Source organism: Hypomesus transpacificus, chromosome 4 (genome assembly GCF_021917145.1).
Source record: "Hypomesus transpacificus isolate Combined female chromosome 4, fHypTra1, whole genome shotgun sequence".
Classification (NCBI taxonomy): domain Eukaryota; kingdom Metazoa; phylum Chordata; class Actinopteri; order Osmeriformes; family Osmeridae; genus Hypomesus; species Hypomesus transpacificus.
The window spans coordinates 909,069-932,212 of record NC_061063.1 but is presented as its reverse complement, the minus strand read 5'-3'; the positions used below and the strand labels follow the sequence as shown (position 1 = coordinate 932,212).

The window sequence follows — 23,144 nt, the reverse complement described above, 5'->3', positions numbered from 1 at the left end:
CCTTTCTCTTTCTTCTCTGGTTTTCGCTCTCTCTTCCATTAGTTCAGCTGGTGTGGATCAGTATACTGGAGAGAAACCAGAGATTGAAGAACAGGAAGACTGTTATTGTCTCGACCTGCAGGGTCCCTCCATCACAGACTGGGGTTGCGTAGGCATCGCTCTCTCTCTCTCTGTCTGGATGGGCAAAGGAAGTAGAGAAGAAGAGCAGAAATGAAGTGCATGGTTTCAGGATGGAATCGAAAGAATCTCTTTAATCTGTCTAGTTCAGCTCCTGTCGCCGTGGTGATGAAAAACACTCCTTCACCCCATAGAGGCAAGCTGACAGTTCCATTTGGTCTCTCTCTTTCTCAGTCTCCATCTCCATCTCTCTCTCCACCTCCTCTCTTTTTCGCCCGTCCGCTTCTCTCCCTCCCCCTCTATTTGTCTCCCAGCCCCTCTCACCCTCTCTTTCTTCGTCTCTCTCCATCTTTCTATGTCACCATCACTCTCTCTTTCTCTCTTTCTCTTCTTGAGGCCTCAGCTAAGATCGATAACTCTCATCAATCCCTGATAGACACAGATAGTTCATCACATGCTTCGACACATGTCTTTCAAACCCACCAACCATCTGTGTCACTCTCTCCGGCTCTCCATCTCTCTCTGTCCCCCTATCTCTCGTTCTCCTGCTCATTCCCTCCGTCGCTCTCTTTCCTACTCTGTATCTATCCGTCTGTCCGTCTGTCTGTCTATCCGTCCGCCCTTCCATCCATCCATCCCTCTATCTATCTATCTATCTATCTACCTATCTATTCATCCATCTATCTGTCTTGTCTTGCTTCCTCACTCTCTCGTGAGTCAGGAGACAGTGATGGCCTCCAACAGCATCTTCTCGCGAAATCCCTGCGTCTCTCCTGCCCGTGTCCCCTCCCTCGACAGACGCCATGACCTCGTCTGACCTCGTCGGACCCCAACGACCCCCGTTCACAAGCCCACTAAGGCCACCCTGCCTGGTCTAGATTAGACAAGATTAGAGATCAGTTCATCAACCCCAAGGGGAAATGTGTTTGTCACAACGGCAACCTTCCGCCCAGTTCCAGGTGTATCTAACCAGTCCGTTTGTCATCTGCACGTCTACAGAGCTTCGATTCAGCATGCTGCTCCACTTTCCAAGAAGAAATCAAATTCCAGTTTGATTTAACGTGCTATTAAGCATGACACTCAATCCGATTACACCCCGTCATGAATCATCTTCCTATTCAGTTCAGGGATTCGGAATCAATGTCAACGGAACGCTCTCTTGACACAAGACAATATACCAGAGGAGCTTTTGTTGTTCCCTCCCCCTCCTCCCCCCTTTCCTACGCTCTTCACCTTTTTCCTCCCCAACTTTTCTTGCCTTTCCTCCTTTCCTTTCTCTCCTGCCCCCCTCCTCTTCTCCCCTCCCCTCTCTCTGTGGCTGTTTCCTTGCTCCTCCAGGGGGTGTTCGGGATGAGAGGATCTCGTTCACGGAGGATTAGTTTTATGTCCATCAGAAAACCAAGGATATAAGACAAAAACAAACTTGCCCCGAGTTTCTCGACACGCTAACGTTCCGTGCGAGGGTACCCTTATTGAAGTGAGTTATTTCATGTTCTAACAAGGAAGATTCAGAGTACGTTCGAGAAGGGGATGTCTCCCTCCGTTTTGGGATGTGAAGTTCCTTTTATTAGAAAATTCTCATTTTTGTCAGACAACAGTAACAGAAGCTGGTGTACGGAAGAGGTCAAACAGGTGCAGGTTACAAAAGGAATGCGTTTAAAGTGTTGGCGTGCGAGATCGGCGACGACACAGCGCCCTCCCGCCAGCACACACTCCTCTTCCTGGTGTCAGGAAGCTCCCCTGAGCTCTGCGCCCGACACAGGAGCTCTGCCAGGAGGGTGGCGCCCCCTGCAGGAGAACACAAGGAACAGCAGGCCAAACAGGGAAACGCACTCGAAAAAGCAAATGGGGGGGGGGGGGGGGGGGGGGGGGGGGGGGGGTCAGAGTTCATTCGCCGAAAGCAAGTTCGTCTCGGCGGCTCGTTAGAGAAACCGAAGCAGAAAAAGGAAAGGCGACGAGACAGACACGTCCCTGAAAGACATTGGTGCATGTGAGACGAGCATGGCTAAAATGGGCACTTTATCATTTACACACACACACAGGCAGAATATATCCCAACGCATCCAAATCATACATATACAAAAATACAATTTGATATTTACATAAAAAAAGGCTTACGGAGCTTATAAAAATACTATCATCATGGTCATGGTGAATTGATGGAAGCAAGAGGGGGGGGGGGGTGAGGAGACAGCCTGAGAGATAAAGTTGTGCCAGGGGAGAGAGAGAAGAGGTGGGGAGAGAGAGGGAGGACGGGGGAGAGAGAACGGAAGGAGGGAGGACAGGGGAGAGGGAGCTGACAGTGAGAAAGCCTGTTAATAACAAACTGGAGCATTCATCAACACACCTGGCCATTAGTTACTACACCTGGTCACAATAAACACATCCGTCACCAGGTGAGACGCTTGCAGTAAGTCTCAAAGTCCCGCCCCCTCACTGTACATATCATCAGTGTGGCACCCTGGTGATTGGCTCCATGCAAAAAAATCTCTATGCTCAATGGCCCACCTTCTCCAGGAAGCACAGACGTTTCCCAGGCAACTAGTGTGACGCACAGGAAGACCGGTCAGTCACTTCCTTTATTTAAAGTCCTCTTGACCTCCAACTCAACAATAATAATAATAATAATCATAGTAACCAGAGAAGGAAGTAGAACTATTGTACATAAAAGGAGCAAAACAAGGAGGAGATAGTAAAGGATTAAGAACTGCGACAAAAAGGTATAGGCTTTCCTTAAACAGCCCGAGTCCGTGTTTATGATTTCCCTCCTCCTCCTCCAGTCCATCCCTCCATCCCTCCCCCGAGCCTCCAGGCGTTAGGAGCCGTCCTCGCCCCCGCAGGTGGTCTCCACCAGCGTCACCTGCTCCCCGCCGCAGTCCAGCCCCGGACCGCTCTTCAAAACGAGCGCCCCCTCGTGCAGCAGCACCATCTCCTCCTGGCCGTCGGCCGGCTCCACCTGGACGCCGCCCAGCTCCTCCTCCACCACCTCCTCCTCCTCCAGCTCCTCCTCCTCCAGGACCACCTCCTCCGGGCCGGGGGACGCCCTGCCGTTGGTGTGGCCGTGGGACATGGCCTCCAGGCGGACGCGGTACTCCTCGGCCTCCTGCTCCTTCCTGTGGAGCTGCGTGCGGTACTCGTGTGCCTTCCTGTTGGCCTCCTGTAGCTGCTTCTGTAACATCTCCTGGAGGGTGGGGGGGGGAGGGGGAGTTAGAGAAGGAGAGCGGTAGGAGTCAGAGAAAAGAGGAAGGGATGGGGAAAGGCAGAGGGAGGGAGGGAGGGAGGGAAGTTGATGGGTAAGGTAGGGATGGATAAATTTAGAGGAAGTAGGGGACACAGGAAGGGTGGGAGGGTGGGAGGGAGGGAATTATGAGTCACCGCCTGTCTGTCTCATGACTTACCGTGTCTCCAGAATCCGTGTGATTGGACGAGGACTCCAGCCTCCGTTTGCGTGTGGGCGGCGGCTGGATCTCGTCTTCCACCACCTCCTCTGTCACCTGATTGGCCGGCACCGCCAACACTGCAACACAGTCGACCAATGAGCAAGCAGATCACTGGGTATCATGTTCTAGGCGCGCTTTAAACGTGTTCTGGGCATGTTCTAAGCGTGTTTTGTGTTCTTCCTCTGCTGTCCACTCTGCATAGTGATCAGATCACTGTGTAGCATGTTCTTGGCATGCTTTAGGCATGTTCTGGGCGTGCTTTAAACGTGTTCTATGTACTTACTCTGCTGTCCGTTCTGCATGGTGAGGAAGAACTGCTGACCCAGCCCGCCTGTAGTCTGGAGGTTGCCATGCTGGTCTGTTACTATGGTGATGACCCTCTGACCTCCCTCGGTAACCACGCGCTGGATGCTGGGGTCCAGGGAGCTGGCAGCGATGGTGTCCTCCGATTCAACTACACACACACAAAAAGAGATGGAAGGGATGCTTAAAAACAAATAAATGCTTGAGGCTGTTGTGCGCGTGCATGTGTATGTGTGTATGTGTGTATGTGTGTATGTGTGTATGCGTGTATGCGTGTGAGTGTGTGAGTGTGTACCTGCGTTGGCTCTGTTGATGAGGTCTGCCAGGTTGACCACGCCTCCCTGCAGTCCAGGGATGCCCTGGATGATATACTGGGGGGAAGTGGCGCTGTTCTCATTAAGGTTCACCTGGTTCTGCATGCCCTCCTACACACACACGCACCCACAAACACACACAATCAGTATTGTGACGTGACCGTTGACCCCCGGAAGTGGTTCCCTTCCTCCCCCCATCTCTCTTCCCGACCTGCAGCAGCAGCATGAGGTCGGCGTTCTGGCTGTCGGCGGCGATGTCAAACGGCGTCTTGTCGAACTTGGACACGGCGTGCACGTCGGCGCCGTGCTTCACCAGCATCTCGGCCACGCCCTGGTGGCCGTGCTGCGCCGCCCAGTGGAGCGCTGTCATCTTCAGCATGTCCCTGGCGTTGATGTCCGCTCCGCTCTGGAGGAGGGAAGGGGGGGAGGGAGAGGGGAGAGGGGAGGAGGAGGAAGAGGGGAAAGGAGGCAGGGCGAGGAGGGAGAGTAGAGAGGAAAAAGAGAGAGAGAGGGGGAGTGGTAGGGGAGGAGACGATGCAGAGGGGAAGAGAAAGAGAAGGAGAAAGGGAGAATAGAAGGCGGGAGAGATGGTGTAAACACATTTATCAAATGCTCATCAAAGTCCTACATAGTTCTCCTACTGCTTATCCCCCCCCCCCCGTCTCTCTCACACACACACACACACACACACACTCCTCTCCAGACTGCCCACCCTGACGAGCAGCTCTACGATGAGTGTGTGTCCCTCGGCGGCGGCCATGTGTAGAGGGGTCCTGTCCACCTTGGTGCGGGCGTCCCTGCTGACGCCCGCGCGGAGCAGCACATCAGCCGTGGAGTAGTGACCGTGTTGGGCCGCCAGGTGGAGGGGGGACGTCCCCAACTGGAGGGGGGGGGGGGCAGAGAGGGGGGGAGACAGAGCCAGGGATGAGTGTTTATGGAATAAGACAAAGGCAGAGGAGGAGGAGGGAGATGGAATGAACAAAATGGCGCTCGGAATGCCTCAAATGCGGTCAAGACGGGCTAAAGACAATACTGTGGGTGAGAAGGGAGACTCCGAACTTTGACCACCGAAATACTGGTAGATCGATGCACTTCTGATGCTTGATTTTCTGCTGTACTTTTCACATGATTTTTTTCTTTCAGCCAACAAAACTACCGGTATTTGATTTCTCACGGCTGATACCGCTAATTTCACAGTTTTATATTTAAAAAAAATAACCCTGATTTCGACTGTATAACTCGTTGGAACACTTATAAACAGCCATAAAGTGGGGTCCTGTTTGAACACGCTGGTACCAGCCTCGGACGTTTGGAACTGGAAAAACCGTTGTTTAAAAGTTTAGAACGGGTCAAGTTCGAGCACACATTACCTATATTAGCGGGCTAAACCGCATTTCAAACCCTGCATACCGGCACACATGTTCGTGTATAATTGGTATAAGTAAGCCTGGTATGCATAGGAAAACACTTCAATATCCTGAAATGTTATTGCTGCTTGTGATTACACACAGTGCTGAAGGAACTTCCAGTCAACTGAACTTACCCATTCTGTGGTGATATTAAACACTCTCTTGCCCAGTCTGTGGTGATATTTAACAGTCTCTTACCCAGTCTGTGGTGATATTTAACAGTGTCGTACCCAGTCGGTGGTGATATTAAACACTCTCTTACCCAGTCTGGTGTGATATTTAACAGTCTCTTATCCAGTCTGTGGTGATATTTAACAGTCTCTTATCCAGTCTGGTGTGATATTAAACAGTCTCTTACCCAGTCTGTGGTGAAGGGCGCACCGTTGGCCATCAGGGTTCGGACCTCGTCATCCTGGCCCTTACGAGCCGCCTCCAGCAGACGCTTACCTAGGTCCACCAGCGACATCTGACACACAGACAGACAGACAGACAGAGAGAGAGAGGGCATCAGGACACACAAAGACAGAGAGAGAGGGGGGACTTCAGGACACGCCGCAAACAACGGGTCAAAGTTTGAAGCACTCGGCTAGGGCCAAAGCCAGGACACCTCGTAGTTGTCAATCTATGTTGTCTTTATTTCATGTACTAAATCTGACTAATGTAGATCTTTATGTGTTCATTGTCATCATATAGTTCCCTTTACTCCCTTGATTTGGGGTTAAAATGAATGAACAGGATTATAGGGTAAACACTTATTTAACATACTAACATTTCAAAATACAAAACGTAGGGTATTGATGTTGAGTAAACCTGTAGCTTATCAGTCAAAACACTCAATTTTGCAGAAAGCTGACAAACATCTTAATCAAACACACACACACACACAAACAAAGAACTCTCAACAGGAGTGTCTCGTGGAAGAGAGCGCCACGACGCTGGAGGGAACGCTGGTGTGTATTACACATGGATGGACTGACGCAGTACTGCCGCCGAGGGCGGGGAAACCATCTTTGCACATGACGATCTGATAATCCATTGGCGCAAAACAATGTTATCTCTTTGGAAAAGTAATAAAGCAAGTCTATCCGACAACATTATTGAACTCAAATGATATAACAAGCGACAACGAAAACGATATTTACTAAAATGTTATGCGTTTTATATTGAGGCAAATATATCGCTCGCTTGAGGAAAAGTCGACGATTTATGATTGCAACATAGTAACCAAGCACACTCTAATGCGGCTCTCTTTCGGGGTGAAAGCCAGAGCCTGGTCCCGAGTAGCCATTTTACGCGCCTCGGTGGTGAAAACGCAATAGAGTCGGCCATGTGTCCATTACCCATCAACACTTCCAACACAAGCATTTAATAAACCCCCTCGGCAACATTAAATACAACACAGGAAACTCTTTGATATTAAGTTGTTGGTTTTCCGGGGGAAGTCAGTAGAGAAATTCCTATTTTACACGGAGAGAAAAAACTACTTCCACATCCGGTTAACAGCATTCTTTCACGCACGCCTCATCGAGTGCTATGGAACATTTTATTCGCATTTCACAAGTAATCGTGTTTTTTTGTAAGTTGTTGTTATATGTATGCGCACAAGTTGCTTACCGTCTTGTGTGAACTGATGGCACCCGTCGTTTGATGCCCTTTACGCTGTTTGTATTCGCTTGCTGGCAAAACAAAACTGCGTCTAACGTTAGGCTAAAATGGCTAGCTAGTCCGCTCTTTCAAGTGGGAGACCATGCAGCATAGTTAAAGTAGCTAGCTATGTCCTGTTTACTAAACGTTCTGCCATGTGCATTTTATTTACACATCGTCTCCGTGTCTGCTGCTACCATGCGGCTGTGTTGCCGTGCTATAAAGACTTGATTTTATAATAGCATGTTACTTTAGATGCGGGGATCTTGCTAGTTAGCAAGCTAACGCGAGCCAGATTACATTCATGGGTTGGTAGCTGTAAAAGCCGTTCATTCCTTACCTTGATCTGGCGTCAAGTGCTTATTATGAACCGAGCATATGTCCCTTGACTTGTCTCACGTTTGAAATAAGTTTTCCCTCTTAATTAGTTGGAATTATTACTTATTTTTGTATATAAACGGGTACAAAGATGGCAGCTCTTCGACACCGGAGGTGGAAACCAAAGCTTTTTAACCTCCCTCGTGGGCGGGCACATTGCAAGCATACAAGTTCGATAGAAAAAAATCTGGATTCAATGCGCAGTTCTGAGATCGGCCTGCGACAGTAAAGGCAGTCTTCATATTCTGAGAGGCGGTTCGAACCGAACTGACCGTAGATCAACATTCCTTAATGGGTGTAGGCCTTCCATGTTAACGAGGGAAATGTCCGTTTTATATTCGGCCTGTATTAAAGAAACGTGTCGGACTGGGAACTTGTAGTCATTAAATGAAATGCAGCATTTAGCTCCTGTTTCTGGAAGTATCTTTTTCTGCAAATATGGTGGTTAATGTTGCATAATGTTGCAACCCTGTTTGTAATGAGTGAATCATGGACTTGAGCCAAATAAAACAACACGGGAAAATGTGTATGGTATTGTTAATGTTTTATTTCAATAGAAGATCACTTCTGGGAGTTGACTGCTCAAAATGTTAAACATAAAATTATTAAATAATTATGTATTCGCCACTGTAGGCTACTTCGCAAACCATGTGCACACAGCACAATGTAGGACCATCCAAACATTCCTTGACTTTCATAAATCATTCCTTTCCTCAACATTCAAACTTAACCTCTGATATCTGCAGACGACAATGGCAAAATATAAAGGGTGACCAGTACGCCATATGAATGATTTCACTACATTTCCTATCAGTCATTGCACTCAGTTGAGTCCTGCTCAGCGCAGACTGAAAGCAGCATCCTCAATAAGGCCTAAATAAGCATGTGCGAGAGACGTTCATGGGCGGAAAGGCAACTATGTAAAGAAAACACGACTTTCAAAGAGCCTAACCCATTCTGTGGAGATGCTTACTTGGACTCTTGACTAGAGCTTAAAACTACTGACTACTTTTGGCACTGGGGCCTGACAAGCAGGTTTTAACAAGGGCTGTGATAATAGAAAACATAGTTGAGATATGGTGCCACCATGTATGAACAAATGTTTTCAAATGTAGTGTATTCATTTAGCAGACACTTTTCCCCAAGGCGACCGACAAGGGGTCATTTGAACTTGTGACCCCTTCTAATTACTGAGCTACGCTACTAATGGGCTAGTCTTCTATGTGTGAAATGTGTAGTAGGTGTCATGTCTCTCTCTTCACAATAGAGCCCAGGTGATCTGTACCTGTTCCCACTATGTGTCCGGAGTGGACCAGAACAGGCTTTAGTGCACTGTGGTTCCCCTATGTTCCACACATGAAGAATGTTACATATGCGTTTCTATAGTGATGCAGGTGTGCGTTTACGGACCGGACTCAACACAGGTCATTTACACCACAAAATGATGTGTCATATCTCTGACTGCAGAATGATGTCCTGAATGCATACTGCAAGCTACACCTAGATAGGAGGATAGATGCTGCTGTCAATCACAGTGTCAGCCAGTCAGCTTACCATACCCCTCTTAGCGTTAGTGCTATTCTACATCTACAGTACACACACACAGAGCCAGTACTGAATCAAAGGTGGACCAGGGACTCGACCGAAGGCATGGTTTATGTAGACAAGGCCAGTGATGGGAGGGACAGTGGGAAAGAGGGACAGAGGGTGAGAGGGACAGAGGATGGAAATGTAGGGATGAGAGATGGAACATCACAGTAGTAGGTTAAAGTCCAGAGTGTCGATGCTAGCGATGGGCTCTCTCCAGTAGTTGAAGGTGGTGTACTCTGGGAGCTCCTCCTCTTTCTGTTTCCTCTGATTGGCCATCTTGGAGGACTTTTTCTCCTTCTTGTTCTTCCCAGCTTGGTTGCTATTGGCCGGCTTGCTGTCCTTCAGGCCCAGGTCCTCCAGCTCGGACATGTCGAGGGCTGGGATTGGCTGCCTCCAGTACAGGAAGGAATCGTATTGGCTGTTGGATTTCTGCAGCATGTTGGTATCTGAATGATAAAGAGTTTTGTTGAGTTAGAATGGGATCACAGTTGATATGACAAGATTAAAGATATGTATCGATTGCTCCCCATCAACTATTTATTCACGTTCCAAAAGAGACAGAAAGTGCTTATTGTATGCTAATTATAATGCAACCTGGAGCCCTTTGTCCTTGTAAATCCCTTTCTTTATCGGCCTGCAATACTAAAGTGGGTTCCAGCTGAGACGAACTTATCTGAATGACACAGCCCATTATTTTACCCTGGCAGTCTAGCACCTGGGAGTTCACACAAGAAGCACAAGAACCAGTTATAGGCAGAAACCCAAGGACCTCGCTTCTCTTTGCTCAGTCTATGAGAAGATAATCTATCTTAAATTCAAGTTCATTGGTCCTAACATCCAGAGACCAAACATAGCTATAACTAATAACATATATTAGTTATATAGCATAAATAATGTGTAATAGTCTCCAATGACTAATAATGAAATTACCCCCCACGACCCCCCTGATAAAATATGTTCCCGCGGCTATGGTCTTAAATTTCTAAATGGTCTTAAAAAATTGGTTCTTCTCGTCCTCCGTAGGCCATTACCTGCTCACACATTCGCTGGGTTCCACAGAACATGACTTTATGAAATAGAATGCTTGAAAACTTCACTGACCTCCATTTAACAGGTGTGAGAGCGTCCTACATACGAGGCATTTGTTGTTGTTCTATTGCGCATGCGGGGCGGTTCAGGACCGCAACCAGTTCACACGGATCGGATATTGGCCACATTTGAAATGATAATGTGAACAAACCGCCAAAAAATCGAATCTGATAAATAAATCGGAATTGAGAATGAAGGCTTGCAGTGTGAACGTTGCCGTAGCTGTGGATAAGCCGTGCTGTGTCGGTTCGTATCTTATCTCCATGGTAGTGATACTTATAAAACCCCACCTGCAGGGAGGAATGAGTACTTGCTCTGCACAGGGTTAAGTACAAACCAGCAACAAGCCTCCTTAGGCTAAAGAGCCATTTTCACAAACAACTACCCAGCATTCCAAACAGAATCGTGGAACACAGAGTTCTGGAACTTTATTTCAGCTGGGTTTGACTCTCCTGTTATGAAATGGGTTCTATGAAAGGCCATGTTTTGAGTCGACATCACATGAGTGTGAGAGTTGGGGACAGCAATAGGCACCTTGTCATGTCAAGATATTTTAGGGCTTGTTTTCTTCTTATTTATAGGCGGCGGCGGCCTGGACATTCTATTTACAGGAGTTCTTGTTTACATCAGGAAAATTCGGAGAAAGCTCTGACCATGTTTGATCTTAATCCTGTCTAAATCTCTTTACAATCTCTTCTAATGAACCTTGACAAGGATCAAATACTTTTTATTGACAGCTTCAAATCAAATTACATGTATATAGGCCTACAGCCCTTTATAAGCTATGTCACATTAGCCCACTGAGCAGCCCAACTGAAACCTTCAGAGAAGACAAGAAAAAACTCAAAGAAAATTGGGTTTACTAGCTTACTGTTATACAATCGCTTTATCTGCACTTAACTTGAAACACTCATGATTCATGGTTTCCCATCGTGTCCGCATCATGATTCTATATAAAGACACATTTTATCCGCGACATTTCGCGGACATGGTAGAGTGAATGTTGAAACATCTATGTTTAGGCATAAATCTGTAATGGTTGATTATTCTCATGAAGCCTTATCCATCGGGCCCTACCACGCCCTCACAAAACAGACTATCCACCGGGATGACGTATGCATTAAAACGGGTTGTGAGGATGGAGCGCGTGAGGCGACGCCCCTGGGCTTCCAGAGATGACCATTAGTTTTATATTAGGACCCATATGCCCTTCCGTTCAATCCCGTAAATATAGATTCAATTCCTGTTAACCTGCTTCTGCAGCATGACATCTGCGCAGTCGATGACGACCCGTTTGAGCAATTGGGTCACACGGCCCTAAATATATCTGACAAAATGTGACAGGGATTGTCACCGGACAACGACATGAAACGCATTTATTTTATCACACGATTATCATTAAGACAGAGCCGTTGATGATTGGTTACTGAAGTAACTGGTGAGTCAGGCAAAGCTAAAACCCTGTTTCAAACACACGCTATAGCCTATCCTTCAGTGTTTGTTTGGAGATAGAACCTGAATACAATTAGATCAACACAGAGAAGAACATGCAGCCATTTGCGTTAAACCTGGCTAAATTTTTTATTTCAAGACTAAAAACGAATCGACCGTTGTTGCATTTCATATCGCTGTGGATCGGGTGCAGGTGCATTGTGCATCATCACCATAGGCAAAACGGACACACACGCACGCTGAACATGGTGGCCATGCATCTAAAACATATAGAAATAGATTTACCTTAATCGGTGGCAGTTAAAAGACTGTTAACAAAAACCTCGTTCTCTTAAATCGCCTTGGGGTGACAAAGACGTCTTAAGTTGTGCTCGTGCTGTCGACTGTAGGAACTGTAAAGCTCGCTCACCAGCCGGCTTTTTTCAGTGAGGGGCAGCCACTCCCACACACACACACACACACACACACACACACTCACACACCAACACACACGCACACACACGCATACACAAATACACACGCAAGCAAGTGCACAGACCGGTCTTTGATTATATGATGGATTTGAATTAGTTAGGCCTACTCTGTAGCAAACCACAACAACGAAAATCTATATCAGAATTTTACTCTCATCTAACAAACAAACAAAAAATAATAATTATAAGCTATTTAAAGCTTTTAACCCCATTTAAAGTAGTTTTGTTTCAACATTTCAATCCAGCACATCCGTTTATGAAACACCAAAAAACAGGCAGCAAATATATATAATATAACTCCAGGAGATGGCGGTAGAAACACTTCTTATATTATTGTAATTGCAAGACTCGGAGTGCATCTTAGCCCATAAGGGGTGCTGTTTGACTTTAACGGGTGAGAAAGTTTCCCGAGGTCTGAGCGGTGTAAAAGCCAACAATTTCCTCATTGTAAGACAGAAAATAGAACCACACCTCAAACACGGCGTTAAACAGCTTCAGTGCGTTGGACTTTGGAGGAGTTTAGATGTCAAACGGATACTTTCACTGCTGTTCCATAAAAGTAGTTTGGACTCTTTACTAAACCGGAGGTGAGTTAGCCGCCAATTTCTCTATTCATCGAGGTTAGCAACAAAGTTTCAAATATGAGATTAATTGAATGAGACGGTCGGCAGTTATCAGACAGGCAGAGCGCATGGTTAGTGTTGAGTCAAAACGCTTTAAATGAGCAGTTTTATTCCCTGGAAACCCCTACTACTGATTTAGTTTCATATGCTACAACAAGTCTCAGAAGTTCATTATTCTTTCTCCGGTATTTCCAACATCAGTTTGCTCACTTGATTATAAGCTACCCTAGAAAGTGGGCTACGTTTCATGACTCGGGAATTGTGTATGAAGATCCTTATGGTGACATGTTTGAATTAACTTTGCTCTCGGAGATCCATACAATGCGGTCATGAGTGATACTATTCTCATTTGCCTTGAGGGATATTGGTAAGTATTTGACTCCATTGTGTCCGATGGGATCCAATCTAAAACACTAGGCTACCGCGATCTGGCCACATAGCAAACACTGCTGTAAAATAGGCCTATATATTTATACAACATACTTCTGAGTTGCACAATTTAAAACCCAATTCAAAAGCTGTTGCCTTGTACGGCAGAGTTACATTCAGAGAAGAACATGTGCGTATATAGTGGAACTTCTCTATTGTAGAACCATTTGTGTTTTAAGATACTGTCACAAGTTCTGTGCCAAATTACATAGTCCATGTATGACGTGACAAACCCTCTCGACGGTTACATATTGCGGGTTTCAAAGCCTCTGAAAGGAAGCCCCGCGGCTACAGCAGGATAGTCATCATTGTGGTCTGGTCTATGTCAGGAAGATCCGTTTTTAGTTAGGGTTAGTAATTGTGTGTGTCTCCATTTTGCTCTTTGAGAGCTATAACTAGTTTTGGTTTTCCCACTATCGGGTCTAGTTATGGTTGCTATACTGTACACCACACATGATGTTGGGAGTCTTCATGAAGACCTTGGCTCTTTAACAGGTCGTCGGAGGGTCACGCGAAGGGATATCACCTCCTGCTTTTCTGGAAGTCCCTAGGTTACTGTCTATACACACAATAGACCAAAATGAAAAGTCAGCAGCATTGAGTCATAATGACTGCATTGGGGTGTCTGTACGTGAATCTGCATGTCTCAATGCTGTGCTTCCCCTTTGTAACCACTTATGTTTAGACAGCTATGCACATCAGGCTCTTTCTACAGGCCCTACAGGTCTGAGTTCTGCTGTAAGGCCTGCAGATCACCATCACACACACACCAATTCATTGTTTTCGTTATTTAATCCCAAACTTTCCCCATGCAGTCTTGCCCGATCCGTGTCCTGCTCCTGCGCCTGTTTTCCAAGGGGTTGGTGTAACTCTAACACCTGCCATGATTTTAAAGGTGCCGTTAACCAGCATTCCCACCTAGAGACCTTGCATTAAAGGGCCCATTGTGAACCCTCCTCCTCCCCAGTCACATAGCCTATTCCAACCCTGCTCCTGGAGAGATACCCTCCTGTAGGTGTACATTCCAACCCCAGTTGTTTTTAACATGATTCATGCTTAGCAACCAGCTCATTATGAGAAAGGTGTGCTCGATTAAGGTTGAAGAGAAGTCTACATGGATGCTTGCTAGCTCTCCAAGAACAGGGCTGGGCAACACAGATCTTGACCATGACTCATGGTGTTTTGGATATCAAAAAGCTCAGAACAATGCCTTATATGGATGAACACAGTGTAATATTCAGGGTTTAACACTTGTGTTGGTGCTTGTATTAGCTTAGCTGCAGAGTATAGCTTGTGGGCTTGAATCATCGTGCTAAACTGCAGGTGTGGACTACTAGCCCCATTTTAAGTTTGTGTGGACTACGAAACCATTCAAGTTTGTGCTAAAATGGTGCATCTCTCAAAAAGACAAACTTCTCATTGGTCAGGCCAAGTGTCTCGTTTAAATACAAAGCCTCATGCTAATGTGTTTGGGGAGCTGTTAGCTACGAGACTGAGGTACTTTAGCCTTCAAAGCCTGCTCACTGGAAGGCTGTGGGTGTGTTTGTGTGTGTGAGCAACATCATATATGACACACACATGAGCTGAAGCAGAAGATTGTGAGTTGACAGAGCTGCCATTGTAGTCTGTTCTTACCTTGCCCCCCTGCCCTCACCAAAGTCTGATAACAGCTGATCACCGGCTGATCATGAGTTCAGAGAGTACAGGGTCTGTCTGTGTGTTATACAAAGTTCATCTAGAGAACCTCTGTCTCACAGACCTGATCCAGAGTGGCCGGCACCCTGACTCACTCTTTCTACCCGTCTGTATTTCGTGACGTCAGCAGGGACAGAGTCGAACTCTCTGGCCTTCCCCAGCCAGTTGGACCGCACCATCCTGGTCCACAGTTGTGGGTGGAGGGTCAAGAGGGGGCTCCCTAAAGTGGACTGACCCGGTCTGGCCAGCTTCTCCAGGGAGCCTAGTTTATTTATACTGGATGAGGAGCGTCCCGTTAAGAGCGGGAGTTTCCGTTAATCCTTACCTCACGGGACAAGCATTTAAGCTGCCTTCTTGTGCGTCCCCTTCCTCCCCCCTCCTCCCTTCTCCTCCTCCTACTCCCCCTCTCCTTGTTTCCCTGTCTGTGGTTGCAGTCATGGGGAGATGGGTCATGAGGCTGGTCTGTCTGCTGGGTAGAGAATCCCTCAGCCAGCCTCACTGGCTTCTCAGTCTCCACAGTTCTGCAAAGTTTCTAATGGTTCTAGAACCCTTCTCAGCTCTGTAAGGTTCCTAATGGTTGTAGAACGCTATACAGTTCAGTAAGGTTTCTAATGGTTCTAGAATACTTTACAGTTCTCTAATCTCTGCCTAAGTAGCCCCCAGTGGTGTAGCCAGGCAGGCAGAGATACCTTAGTAAACCCTGCAAGAGCAAAGTCCTCCATAGCAGGAACACACACACACACAGCCTTGTTCAGCTAGTTTCATGAAAGATTATCATCTCGGCAAACGCTGCCTCAGTTGTCCAGCTAGCTATGTGATAGAAAATGCAAACATGCAGAACGCTCAAACAAAACTTTTTCCTCGGGACATCCAAGGCTGTTCGGATCACCTGAATAACTGATCTGTGTGTGTGTGTGTGTGTGTGTGTGGACGGACCAGAGACTGCCATCAGAACATCTTCCCTGAGACTGGATCTGGACTGAGAACTCCCTGGAGCAGACTGTGAGGGACAGGGCCCGGGGGAACGGAGGACGAAGGCTGGACGGCAGGCGTAACTGGATGCCCCAGGACCAGTCCAGGGTGCAGGGACAGAGGGGGTCCTGCAGGGCGGTGACAGAGAGCAGGGGGCTGGACGCGTCGGGGCCGGGGATGAGCCACTTCTGGCACAAGATGGGTTGCTGTGTGGTGGCCAAGCCTCCTCCGGTAAGACACACACACACACACACACACAGATTTTCACGCATTCTCTCCCTTTCTCTCTTTTCTTGACCCAAGCCTCTTCCTGGTTCAGGGGTCATGGTGTGGCAGGGATTGAGGCGTTGCGTAACTGGGGCCTGTGTCGGTTCCCTCTAGTCAACAATGACAGACCCCCACCCCAACAACCTCACAGCTCAGGAGAGGGACACAGGGACACACAGAGAGACACACAGAGAGACACAGAGAGAGACACAGAGAGAGACACAGAGAGAGACACACAGAGAGAGACACAGAGAGAGACACAGAGAGAGACACACAGAGAGACACACAGAGAGACACACAGAGAGACACAGAGAGGGAGTGTGCTGGCTCTAGGCCCCAAGGGACCCTCTCTTCCATCCCTTCTTCCCCTCCTTTATTTTTAGGGTCTGTGTTTGTTCTATTGTGGGCAGCAACAATACACAGAGACGCCGCTTCTAATAAACATGCACGTGTTCTAATGCATACATTCACACACACGCACACACGTACAGAAAAGCAGTTGAGAGTAAAACATGGCTGAAGCTAGGGTTGGGGCTAGGGTTGGGGCTAGGGTTGGGGCTGGGGTTGGGGTTGGGGCTGGGGTTGGGGCTTGGGTTGGGGCTGGGGTTAGAGCTAGGGCAGAACTGGCAGTCCTGGGCTGGATCAGGGTGAGTTGGTGGGAAGAGTTTGTTCTCCATCTGGAGTGAACATGTTGGCCCAGCGTTTTTACGAGTGTTCCTAAAGACTTTATAACGAGGTTCTAGCTAATAAAGAACAGTACAGGGTCCCTGCCAGAGCGTTCTCATGAGCACCCTACACTCAAACACACACACACACACCCACACCAGTACAGAGGGTCTGCATGTCATTACTTAACATAAGGCAACTCTCACTAATGGCATCACCCAGAATAAGTTGCTCGGAGACAGGTTTTATTAATTTTTTCCTGTGTGGAAGGCAGCGTAAAACACACACACACACACACATACACACACGTAGATGACCGCCCATCTCTCAGCTAGCCGATGTCCCAGAGCCTCAGCTTCTTCAGGGCCGCCTGTCTCCCAGTCCTCCATCTTCACTGGTCCTCCATGTAAGGGCAGGGTTGGCTTCTTGGTGGGGTTAGGTTCTGGGCGGGGTTAGGTTCTGGGCGGGGTTAGGTTCTGGGCGGGGTTAGGTTCTGGGCGGGGTTAGGTTCTGGGCGGGGTTAGGTTCTGGGTGGGGTTAGGTTCTGGGCGGGGTTAGGTGCTGGGCGGGGTTAGGTGCTGGGCGGGGTTAGGTTCTTGGCGGGGTTAGGTTCTTGGCGGGGTTAGGTTCTTGGCGGGGTTAGGTTCTTGGCGGGGTTAGGTTCTTGGTGGGGTTAGGTTCTGGGCGGGGTTAGGTTCTGGGCGGGGTTAGGTTCTGGGTGGGGTTAGGTCTTGGTGGGGTTAGGTTCTTGGTGGGGTTAGTGTTGAGTTATGGGCAGTGTTGAGTTGTTTAGCTGTGACTGATGTCATGCATGGCTGGCGTACCATCACTGTGGGTGCCGCCCAGTTGAGCAGGATGCTATTAGCATGTTAGCAGTAAGACTAGAGTTACTAGCATCTTGGTATGTTTTATATCAAAACATGACGCCATTGTTAGCATGTTAGCATTTGGGTTGGGTGTTTTAGCTGGGCAGGATAGAATTGTTCTATTGTTTTATCAGGGAAGGCTAGGGTTGTTCACGCATTCTAATGTTTTATCAGGGCTTGATAGTTGTTAACATGTTTTACATCAAAGCAGAATAGTTGTCAGTATATTCTAACGTTTTAAATCAAAGCAAGATGCAAGTTTGCATGTTTTACTGTTTGATATAAAGGTAAGGTAGAGTTGGGTTCTACGCTTGTTGGATGAACACCAGAGACAGTTTAGAACATGTTTTAAAGTATCTTTTTCTTGGCAAGCTGGCATAGGATGAAGTAAGACTGCACTTTGTTTCTTTAAGAAGTTATCTCTAATGTTGTGTTCTCCCTGGCCCATACTGGAGTACTGGAGTAGGGAAAGTACAGCAGCTTCTGGAAACAGAATGGTTTTTCTCCAATGGTGGCCAAGACGTGCTAGAACTCCGGGACCGCTTCCAGAACACTTCTCTGGTTCTCCTTCCAGCTCGGCTTAATGTGTTTCTGAGGACCCCGGTCTGGAAGTTCCTCAGATAGAACCGTGTTTTGGTCTTAGCTGCAAATCAACTTCAGAGTGTAGAGAAACAACGTGTCATGCAGCAGTGATATGGGTTTATATATGACTATGTTGAAATATGTGTGTGTGTGTTAGTCAGAGAGTATGTGGACATGCATCAACACATCCTCAGTAGCTCATGACCTCATGGCAGAAAGACGCCCATGTTCTCTTGCTTGAACACGCGCACACACACACACACACACCAACGCATGCGCACACAAAAAACCCACCCCTTCCTTGTCCTCCAGCAGCATACAGGATATGTCAGTCACACCTTAGTAAAAACAACAACCTTAAACAAGCTGGTATACCAGGTGTTTTCCTCAGCTTCGTCTTAGTAGGTGTCTTCACAGTTAAAGCATGTTGCTGCGTGACCTCTGACCCTGAATGTGTGCTGCGTTTCCAGAAGAGGAAGAGGAGGAAGATTGACCGCACCATGATCGGAGAGCCCACCAACTTCATGCACCTCACTCACATCGGCTCTGGGGAGATGGCCGAAGGACTGCCCCCTGTATGTACCCTCACACACATATTCACACACCCCCACACATCCCTCCCACACATCCTCACACACATACACTCTCCCTCACATCCTCACACACACACACACACCCCTCACACCCTGCCTCACTCCTCCTCACGTTCCCCTCAGACCCTCTTCCCTCACTCTCTCTCTCCCCACGCTCCCTCGCTCGCCCTCACGCTCTGTGAGTGATGGAGATGTGAGGACTACGTGCTGTCACGAGACCCTGACCGTTCCTTCAACTCAGTGAGTCGGGGAAATCATTAGGATTCACTATCCCTCTCTCCCTCCTCCATCCAGCCACCTGCAGGCCCACTGAGGAACAAGGCCTAGTCTGTACCAGCCCTCAGACCGCGTGCACACACACACACACACACACACTTCCATACCCCCCCTCCCAGCAATAACATCCGTCCGTTAAGGACATATCCTTCACTCCAGGAACTTGTCTCCTACCTTGTTTCCTTGTTGCCTACCTTCCGACCAGGTCATATGGGGGAGGACTGAGCCATGTCACTTAGGAAGGGAAGCACGGTCGGGAACGTGTCCTCTCTCTCTCTGTCTCTCTCTGTGTCTCTCTGAGATGAAGACTTGGGCCGACACACAGACCCAGCTGCAGGCCTTGACAGACGCATGAAAGACCCTCTGTGTGTGTGTGTGTCATTGATCACAGAGGATCCCCTCTGTCACCAAGCACAGGAAGTGACTATGGTCACTTCTTCCTGTCCCCCCCCTCCCCCTCCCAGAGCCCTGGCGACACCCCCCCCCTCCCCCGCCCCCCCCAGACAGACAGGAGGGGTGACCTGGAGGAGGGGCCGGGGTTAGATCGATCTACATAGACCACAGACCATCACCCTGGTTATGGCATGTTGTCATTGTAGCTTCACTGGCCTTTCCTGGTCTGGCCTGGTTCTGTCTGGCCTGGTTCTGTCTGTCTGGCCTGGTTCTGTCTGGCCTGGCCTGGTCTGACTCAGTCCAGAGAGTTTCCAGGGAGTTTGAGCAGGTTGTGGTCATGTAACGTGTGTGTTTCCTGTTTTTCCAGTCAGGACCAGTCCAGGAACAGATGAGGTCTAAAGGACCTAGCATCAACGGCAGGAACAGCCTCTTATAGCTGGTGAGAACACACACACACACTCAAACAGCATTCATAACAAAAGGAGCTCAGAACATGTTCATATAGAATGTCGAAGCCCATTTCCTGTCATGTGAGGGGTGCTTTCCAGTGTTTACCTGGCGTCAGAAGGAGAGCAGGATGAGGTCAGGGTTCTGACCAGCGTCTGGCCGTAAACGCCATGGAGACCAGTCAGATGAGTCAGTTGACTCCAACTGGGAAGTTAGTTTGTTTCAGAAGCCGGCTGGGTGTTCAGATGCGTGGTTTTGCCGTCTCGGGATCTTTCTCACTTCCTGTTGAGTGTTGACAACGCAGTCTGACCGTGACGCTTTCTCAGTCTCTCCGCGCCTCCATCTCTCCTCGTTCAGTTGACGAAGAGGGGCTGGTTTTGTTGTTAAACTTCTTGTGCAGTAACCTTCCTGTCTGACACGATTTCCTGTTGTTTCAGGAGCACAGCCCAACCAGAGCCTCACCTGATGACCCCTGGCCCCTCTTCTCTGACCCCTGACCCTTGGCCTTTGGTCAAGCATCAAGCAAGCCTGTCCCCCCTCCTGCACAGAGAGCACTTAGGACCACCATTCCTGTCCCGGCCTCATCCCCACTCAAACCTCTAGAACCAGTCTCATCCCCTTTCCCATCCTCAGCACTAGCCTCACCCCCAGTTCCAGCCTCACCCCCACTCCTAGCCTCCAAGCTCCTGCCCTAGCCTGATCCCCAGTCCCAGCCTCATCACATCAGCCCCTGGACTCTATATACCAGCATCCTGTTCTGCCCATGGACTCTTATAACCCAGCATCCTGTTCTGCCCATGGACTCTATATCCCAGCATCCTGTTCTTCCCCATGGACTCTGTATCCCAGGATTGTGTTCTTCCCTCTAGACTACATGGTGCCGTCCTACCTAATCCAGCGGAACCATCCAGAAGACGTCCAGACGTTTCACACTGCCCCTCTCTCGCAGCATGGCAACACATCAGTGTTGTGCTACATGGCCGATTGATAGACTGCTGCTGTTGGATGTGTGTGTGTTGCTCAATGCAGGGACAGGATATGGCATCACGCTCTGCTCCACCTAGAATCCATTGAGTAACAGGTTTAGAGGAGACCTGGGTGGTGGACGCGAGTTGGCTCTGTGTGTCCGTCACTCTCTCTCTCATACATGCGTAAACACGATGAGCCTCAATTAGACACATGCCTGCCCTGGATAGCAGTTCTCGATTATCAGACTGTCAGCCTTCCGTTTTGATCACATAGGATCGTTCTTAACAGACAACTGTAATATCCCTCCCCCGCCCTGAACTACAGTCCATTGGAGCTCTTCCCGTCTGAGTCATATGACCCTGGAGACCGGCCCCCTGTCACGTGACCCCCTTGGACAGGTCACAGAGACCAGCCGTCTCTATGACAACCTACTGTAAGAAACAGCAGGGTTTGAGAAACACCGCTTCCGGAGAGTCTGTTGGCAGGGGGGGTGGGGGCTTGTTTGTGATTCCTCTGGTGAACCCGGCGGACCAGTGAGGTTGGGAGGGACCGCCAGATGTAGTACATGATAGGGTGACTGTGTTTCATGGCCCCTGGCCTTCTGGTCTCTGATTGGACCGTCTGTTAGATCTCGATCTCTCTCTTTAGTATTAGATTTAGACGCTCTTCTGCAAGTTCACAACGAATGCCGGCTTTGTATTTTTGAAGTGTATTTGTTTTTATTGTTTATTTCCACTGTTCAGTGAACAGTTATTTGACTTGACTGAACAGTAGGAATGAATTTTTTGGTTTTAGATGTTTTTTATATTTTGTGTACATGTTTTCCTTGACCGAAGACTTCCCAGGTTTCATCTCTTTCCAAGTCTAGACACGAGGCTGGGTTGTGTTATCACATTCCTTGTCTTGGTCTAGTCCAGGGATGTTCCATAATCTTAACGGACACGCTACTGGGACCAGGCTATCTGTCTCCATCTTGCTGGTGTTGTTATGGCAACTATATGTCACAGTCCTGCAACCCGGAAGTCTGTTTCCTCAGCTCCCAGAGTTGAGGATGGAGGGTCTGAACTGTCTCTGAACTGTCACAGACTGCGTTGAGTCTTTTTACCTGCTTCTGAAAATACAAGTCATGTTTTATGTAGGTGTGTGTTTGTCTGACTTCTTTTCATCTGTTTTTTCGAAGCTCATCACTGAAACACACACACACATGCACACGTGTTGTGCATAGAAATGTTGAAGGGGTTTTTCTCAGTTCTTTATTAATACAAAGGTGCTCTCTCTCTCTGCTTTAAGAGGAAATTAAACCTTCCAAAACACTCCACTTCCTCCTTAACAATGGACTTAGTTCCTATATAAACCACTGGGCATGGTCCAGCACCGCACACACACACACACACAACCAGGGTCTGTCCTTGGCAGAGGGCAGTGAAACCTCTGAGGGCTTCATGAAGGAAATCTGAGGCCCATTGTGCTGCTTGATTACAGCCAGGGCTGCTGGGAGATAACATCAGCTCTGGAACCAGATCACAGGTTCTGTCAGCCTCCGCCAGCACCAAGCAGGTTAAAACACAACGTTCATACATAACTATACAGCCCTCTCCAGCTCCATACTTTCATGCACAACCTGAGTCTGGTGTCCTGACTGGCTAGCTTCTTTACTGCTTTGTTGGCTGGCTGAGTGACTGGCTGGCTGGTTGACTGACTGAGCACAGGCCACAGCAGCAACACTTAGCTCACCTCTCTGCAGTCTCACAACACAGAGTTTTAAGTGACCAAACTCAACACGGAACTGCATGACATGCCAAGTCCAATAACCGTAAACGACTGTGTGTGCATGTCGGTCCTGGATAAATAGAGTGCAGGTCCCAGCCTCACACTTCAGCCTCTGTTCTGTCTTCCTGTTTATTGAGTTTCCGCACTGCTACCTCACTTCCTTTCTCTGTCAGGGTCCGTTTCCTGTTCGCCTGGGAGGTTCACACATGAACCTCCCCCCCTCTCTCTCCCTCTCTCTCCCTCCTCTCTTCGCTCTCTCCTTCTACCCCTCTCTCTGTCTCTTTTCCTCTCTCCCCATCCCTCCAACCCTCGTACTCGCCCTCTAGTCTCTGTCTTCTCCGCCTCTCGCTCCATCCCCTCTCACCCACTCCCCCTTCATCCATACCT

General features: G+C 48.3%; 3 protein-coding genes across 8 annotated transcripts; 1 reads left to right on the top strand and 2 right to left on the bottom strand.

Moving 5' to 3' along the window:
* Positions 1–2,682: 2,682 nt before the first annotated feature.
* Positions 2,683–8,126, bottom strand: gabpb2a (GA binding protein transcription factor subunit beta 2a). 4 transcript variants are annotated; one of them, XM_047019254.1, is made up of 8 exons: positions 6,924–8,126; positions 5,942–6,049; positions 4,887–5,054; positions 4,386–4,580; positions 4,156–4,285; positions 3,841–4,011; positions 3,516–3,634; positions 2,683–3,298 (listed from the first exon to the last, which is right to left on the bottom strand). In XM_047019254.1, the coding sequence occupies exons 2-8, from the start codon at positions 6,047–6,049 to the stop codon at positions 2,933–2,935; spliced, it is 1,257 nt and encodes a 418-aa protein (XP_046875210.1). In that variant the 5' UTR covers positions 6,924–8,126; the 3' UTR covers positions 2,683–2,932. The 4 variants fall into 4 exon arrangements, with proteins under 4 accessions (XP_046875210.1, XP_046875212.1, XP_046875211.1 ...); XM_047019256.1 differs by having other exon boundaries at positions 7,198–8,126; XM_047019255.1 differs by having other exon boundaries at positions 7,568–8,126.
* Positions 8,127–9,243: 1,117 nt separating this feature from the next.
* Positions 9,244–12,202, bottom strand: mllt11 (MLLT11 transcription factor 7 cofactor). 3 transcript variants are annotated; one of them, XM_047019258.1, is made up of 2 exons: positions 12,022–12,202; positions 9,244–9,641 (listed from the first exon to the last, which is right to left on the bottom strand). In XM_047019258.1, exon 2 carries the CDS (start codon positions 9,631–9,633, stop codon positions 9,358–9,360), a length of 276 nt encoding a protein of 91 aa, XP_046875214.1. In that variant the 5' UTR covers positions 9,634–9,641; positions 12,022–12,202; the 3' UTR covers positions 9,244–9,357. The 3 variants fall into 3 exon arrangements, with proteins under 3 accessions (XP_046875214.1, XP_046875215.1, XP_046875216.1); XM_047019259.1 differs by lacking the exon at positions 12,022–12,202 and adding an exon at positions 10,297–10,562; XM_047019260.1 differs by lacking the exon at positions 12,022–12,202 and adding an exon at positions 10,227–10,541.
* A 422-nt stretch (positions 12,203–12,624) lies between these two features.
* LOC124467171 (CDC42 small effector protein 1-like) lies at positions 12,625–22,125 on the top strand. The gene is made up of 5 exons (XM_047019334.1): positions 12,625–12,796; positions 15,896–16,159; positions 18,780–18,884; positions 19,939–20,010; positions 20,456–22,125. Exons 2-4 carry the CDS (start codon positions 16,016–16,018, stop codon positions 20,005–20,007), a joined length of 318 nt encoding a protein of 105 aa, XP_046875290.1. The 5' UTR covers positions 12,625–12,796; positions 15,896–16,015; the 3' UTR covers positions 20,008–20,010; positions 20,456–22,125.
* The last annotated feature ends 1,019 nt before the right edge of the window (positions 22,126–23,144 follow it).